At 43.8% G+C, this 5,856-nt stretch overlaps 2 protein-coding genes across 2 annotated transcripts in view; one reads left to right on the top strand and one right to left on the bottom strand.

Annotated features, from left to right (window-relative positions):
- Nucleotides 1-4,744, bottom strand: part of SARC_04408 (hypothetical protein) — a 9,629-nt gene extending 4,885 nt beyond the window's left edge. The window contains exons 1-4 of the mRNA XM_014301763.1: nucleotides 4,089-4,744; nucleotides 3,293-3,386; nucleotides 2,025-2,210; nucleotides 1,040-1,251 (exon numbers count right to left, since the gene is read on the bottom strand). Coding sequence (XP_014157238.1) covers nucleotides 1,040-1,251; nucleotides 2,025-2,210; nucleotides 3,293-3,386; nucleotides 4,089-4,466 — 870 coding nt within the window. The 5' untranslated portion in view covers nucleotides 4,467-4,744. The remainder of the gene's footprint in view (nucleotides 1-1,039; nucleotides 1,252-2,024; nucleotides 2,211-3,292; nucleotides 3,387-4,088) is intronic.
- Nucleotides 4,745-5,325: 581 nt separating this feature from the next.
- Nucleotides 5,326-5,856, top strand: part of SARC_04407 (hypothetical protein) — a gene marked incomplete at its 3' end in the record, with an annotated part of 2,412 nt that continues 1,881 nt past the window's right edge. Inside the window, exon 1 of the mRNA XM_014301762.1 lies at nucleotides 5,326-5,714. Coding sequence (XP_014157237.1) covers nucleotides 5,562-5,714 — 153 coding nt within the window. The 5' untranslated portion in view covers nucleotides 5,326-5,561. The remainder of the gene's footprint in view (nucleotides 5,715-5,856) is intronic.

Below are 5,856 nucleotides of genomic sequence, written 5' to 3'. Positions count from 1 at the left end.
CTTAATGTATANATTATATATATATATATATAATATATTATATATAATATATATATATATATATATTAATATTATAATATATAATATATAATTANATACATATGTGTGGATAGTTTGGGTCGTATCAACTGATCATCAAATAATAGTAACGATTAGCCTGCAAATCCGATAGCTATGTATGAAATCCGCAAACCTACTCTCGATTGACTCAGCAGTGATAGATAATAGTCACGTGTGCAAGTAAATCGGTAGCCATCCAACATGTACCCACTATAAGGAGGTATTCCTGAGCTCGAACAGGCACTCAGATACATAAATGTGGTTGGATTTGAGGCTACAGAAACACCAGAAAGTACTATGCCATAGAATCGCCGAAGCATAAGTATGAGCTGTTGGAAGAGGTGCGACTGAGCGGAGTGTAGCGTGCAGGCCCAGCGGAAAAGATAGCAGTGACTGATGCGATAGGAAAGTTACTTTCAAAGATGATATCGCCGATACTATACACAACCGTCACACACGCCACAGAAGCTGCGAGACGAGGTCTTCTCTAGCCATGGCACTACGTGTCCGACAGCAAGCTGCAATAGATTCCTCACAGGTACCAACTGACGCATTGCTATCAAACTAATACACACAGAATTTACGTAAAATACCTTACCTTGCGAATGGACACCCTGAAAAAACGTTTACGCCACTGACAAGATGCGTAAACTTTTATACGTCTTACAAGGAATTTATCACCGATACTGTGCACACCTATTCGCACACCCCGTAAACGCTGCGTGGTCAGATCATCTCACGTCATAGTGAAAGGATGTGTGTCCGGGAACTATGTACACCAGAGCTCTCCTGGCATCACAACAGCTACTCTCAGCATCGCAAACACGCTAATCCATACAGCAATCACCAAACGAATACACCCCCAGCGGACTACTCCCTGCCCCACTACTTCCTTCACGATCCATGCGACGTAGTCGAGTCAATGGCATACATGCCTTCTTTGCAAAATTCAAGAACAAAAAGTTCCGATACCACTTACGAAGAAGGCATCGCCTATACTGTGCGCCCCCGTGGCACACGCGGTAGAGGCTGCGTGGTTGGGTCCTTTGAGACCATAGCGCATGGACACATGCCCCGCGGCTATGTTGACCAGTATTCTGGGTACAAAGAAGGGGCTGACACGCCTGAAACCCTCGTTGCGCAGGCTGTTGGTGGTTTCGGCTATTTCAGACAGGCCCACTATGCCCACGCCTGCAAGTAGCGGTTGTGTGTGTTGGTGGTGGGTATGTATGTGAGGTGTGTCTGGTATCTCGGTCCGTTGATACACTACTGAGAGGGCATCCGCGCCCCTACCGTTGACTAGGTGTCCATCGCTGCGGTAAGTGGTTCGGTAAGCAGTAACATCGTATGTACACCAAACGCCTGGGCAAGACAATCAGCATAGTTCGTATACATGCTAGAGTTGCATCATAGTATCTTCATAGACAGTCTGTTGCCACGCTCTGATTGGTATTCTTTCATCCGCAAATAACTTTTGAACCACTCGCACTGTCACATATGTACATAAACATCGATTTAATTCCGTATATAAGAGTCACTGCTATATAGACAGTTAAACAAAATTGCTAACAAAACTTTCGTTATCTACATTCAATATAACTTTCGTTATCTAAATTCAACACAACTCTCGTTATCTACATTCAATATAGTTTCGTTATCTACATTCGATATAACTTTCGCTATCTACATTCAATATATCTTTATTATCTACATTCAATATAACTTTCGATAGCGCACCTGAACATGGCGTACACCTTACACCATTCACCCCGCACGCGCTTTGGCGTCCCTCAAGTACACTGACTATACAACACGAACGCAACGCGTCAACCACCCGATACATTCCTAGGCCAATCCCAAACAACCGCAACACTCCGATTCAATTCAGGCCCAACCCCCTTTTCTAAGACATCTCAAACGTTCACAGTAACTACACAACGGCAGAAAAACTACTTATCACATACCTATATCCACGCCCGTCCGTACTTGCTCAGTCTCTGTCTCGGGTGTCCACTTGGCATCCTTTAGGGCTTCGTCTGCGGCAGCTAGTGCATATACCGCAAATGGGGGTATCCTACGCGACTCCCCGGTCTTCAGGTGATCGTTGGGGCGGAATTGGTGGGCCTCTTCTCCGTGGGGGACGATAGCACCTGCAAAGTCATAGCACGCGCGGATCATGGATGACAGGACCAGACTGTACGCAATGCGAAGAGTGTGAATCGGGGTTTTTTTGGGGGGATTGTTTTTGGCGAAACTGGTGCGGCTCTTCTCCGTGGGAAATTATCGCACCTCTACTATGCGAGGTTAAAGCACGCGGGGGCTGTGTGTATCAATGTACTAGATTGTGTACTATTGTACTATGCTAGTATATGAAATTAATAGATTTTGCGTGATTGTACTAAATGGTTTACGCATGTACTGGGCTACTGGATATGTATGCACCTGCCACTAAAGTGACTGGTGCAAACAACTGTTATGTCGTAGTCTTCAGGTGGTCGTGTGAGCGGAACTGGTAGCGACTTGAGGAACGGAAGCTCTTGCACGAGGTCAAAGCGCATGTCGATTGTGTATGGTTGCACTAGACTGTGTACTATTGTACTATATTGCTGGATGTGTATACATACGTAATCGAAATTGGTATTGCGAATAGTTCTCCGACGCTGGATTAATAGGCATGCGCGATCCAGTGTGTGTACAAAAACCACGCAACGCGTACTGTGGTGTTCAGTATTGGCTTGACCATTCGGTCCGGCATATAGAACTGACACACTAGGCAACTCTTACAACGATCGATTTGATGAGACTTAAATGTCTCGGAGACATCTACTATACGTTTGAACCCTTTCTATAAACTAAATCAAATTCTGGCTCGCAGATATAACCTATACGTTCACTTGCCTGGTAGTCATGTGCTATCACAATGAATTTACTTGGCAAACGTAATACTGACATCTACAGATCACGGGCCTCCCTATAGAACTAGTTGCACATGTTCGTGGCGAGGCGATACCGTACCACAAGTACAAGACCAGCTATACCATGTGCCAAGGGGGTTCGAACAGCGTCGATACGTATACAGTGCTACAACATAGGCCAAGAAGCCACACCTAGTTTATGCTCGCCTATAAATACATATACATACAGCCATAGACACTGAGATACGCAATCGCAGGCCGACAAGTAGGTAAGATCTTTGTAATACGTTGTCTCTGTGCAAGTCACCCTATTTTACCTATATTCGTGGGAAGCGTAGAAAACGTATTGCTGTCATCGTCCTCAAGCACGTGCACGCCAGATTGACCAGCCAACAACCGCTCCCATGTGGCCTGGTAGGTATGGGAGCAGAAGCAAACTATTGATGAGATTTGCTGCACGAAACCAGGCTAGCCCAGTAGTACCACACGTCATCTACAAGAAGTGATAGCCCTAGGCCACAATATACCAGGGTCACAACACAATCGCGCAGAACATGGAAGCACGTCTACAACACGAAAGTGTTTAAACTTAACTACACGAGAGCCACCAAACAACAAACACGGACGTGACACACAAATCACACATTAACTTCACTCAACTGTGAAACTTGAAACCAAAATAAGGATCACAAAACAGACACATTTCGCAAGTGTCACCTCTACACCCATAGTCAACGGTATGATCAAACCCAGGCCAGTCATCACTATACGACAATACGATAAGGGAAGAAATGTATGGGACATGACACCACCTCTACTAGCATTTGCTGTAGTGTGTGTTCAGCACTCTTTGCTAATCACCACACAGTAATCACAAACGTGATATTCACAGAGATGAGAGCCACTAAGCAATCAGACCGTCAAACTATACCGGCAGACACGCGTAGATATCACTGACACGAAAGAAATAGACTTGCACCACCACAGGGTCACAAAACAATCATATAGCACTTAGATGTGAACCACAAATCACCCGTGTGGGCCATACACGAAAGTGACAAGACCACATGAAAGTCGCCAAACCTTTACAGAAAAGTGAACACGAGAAATCACCTGTACACCCACGGCCAATGGCGTGATCAACCCCAGGCCAGTCACCACCACGCGACGATGCGGTAGGGGTGGGGGTGGGTCTGATGTTGTACCGCCATTGTTAGTACAGGCTGTTGTGTGTGTCCGTTGACTGAATCTGAATACACCACGACAACTCTGTGACTTCGACAAACTCGTTATAGCACTGTTGTATGAATGTGAAGGCTCCTGCCTATTATTGTTAGAGTATGTATAGTATGTATTCGTATGTGTTTGTGTACAGAGATGTGCGTGTATGATCCTGTAACTCGATCTGAGAGCCATTGATAAACTGCTTGTTATATTGAGTTGTCTAGGACCTACCCGGGCCGTGTTGATCTTGGAGCTGCAACGAAGCATGGTCGTATTTATGTGATATACAACTACGTTTCAGTATATGCAGCTTGATATACGTTGGTTTTACAGGTATGTTGTGTTTGTGAGATACTTGGCTATGGTTCGGTACAAATAGATTCATATACGATCGCTATAGCTATGCTGTGTTGTAATATACCTGTTTCCGAACACGTACAATGATATACATATGTTGGGTTTACACACAACAAGAGGTGAGCCTTGTCATATGCTTGAATTGAATACTCAGCAAACCTTTGTAAAGCACCATATGTATATATGTATAAATGAATTACCAGTATGTTTACGCTACTCTGCTATAGCCTATATTATATAGGTCATCGAAATAGATCAAAAATACATAAATATATATTTACACACACAACTATGTATGGTATACAACCGCCAAAACAAATGTCAGCCAAATTTGGCATCATAGCGTCGGTACTGTCAACTTGTCGTCAAGTGTCAGGCGGTATTTACTTAAAAATAGTACGGTATGTAGTCTGTTTCTCGGTACTCGGTTCGGTAGGGTAGTCGGTAGACTGTAGTCGGTAGGCCAGTAGCTATTTAGTAACTGTGGTAAATGCACACAATGTGAAAACCGGAAACCCAAGGTACGCAAATTCGGCAAACCGGAAACCCAAGGTACGCAAATTCGGCAACAATAGATGCAAATAAACTTGGGTTGTTTTTTTGCCGTAGAAACTTGATTTAAATAAGGCCCCAATGAGATCAGACTTCAGAGGTGTCAATGTCAGTGGAATTTCTGGCGGGCGGAACGATCAATGACATGATCACAAACATTCGAACTTTCAAAGTGAAGAGTTGCTCGTGCGATACTCGTAGTTGTTCGCATACATAACGCGTGTATTTAAAGAATTTATTCGGAAATAAACACGTATGTGCTTATTTTAAAGACAGAGTATATTTGGCTTGTATATCATAGTTAGTCCGAACGTATAATTAAGTTCAATTGCGCACTTCCTGTTTGACGAGGGCGCGCATTCAATAGCACACATGAGTTCAAAGCTTCAACTCGCTGGTGCCTTTTTGTAGTCTCTGACATACATACATATAAAAATACCAAATATAACGATCATGGCGGACGTCAATGCGACTGTCGCAGCAATCGACGAGATGGTTCGTGATAGTATTAATGCCACTGTGGCCGCTCTGAACGAGACACTCGATCCTAATATGATGACCGTCGGCAACATTACCTACAATATTACAAACTACAACGAGGAACAAGTAAGTGTCGGTGTGAAATCGCAGCTCTATGTATAGATGAGCATCATAAAATCACTGCATAAGAACATAAAAATTATGAACATATGTATGTAAAAACAACCAAATAACGCGTACACACACACACACAAACACACACGCACGT

Source organism: Sphaeroforma arctica, assembly GCF_001186125.1.
Source record: "Sphaeroforma arctica JP610 unplaced genomic scaffold supercont1.246, whole genome shotgun sequence".
Taxonomy (NCBI): Eukaryota; class Ichthyosporea; order Ichthyophonida; genus Sphaeroforma; species Sphaeroforma arctica.
The sequence above is the reverse complement of the archived record's forward strand: the minus strand, read 5'-3'. Positions and strand labels throughout refer to the sequence as shown.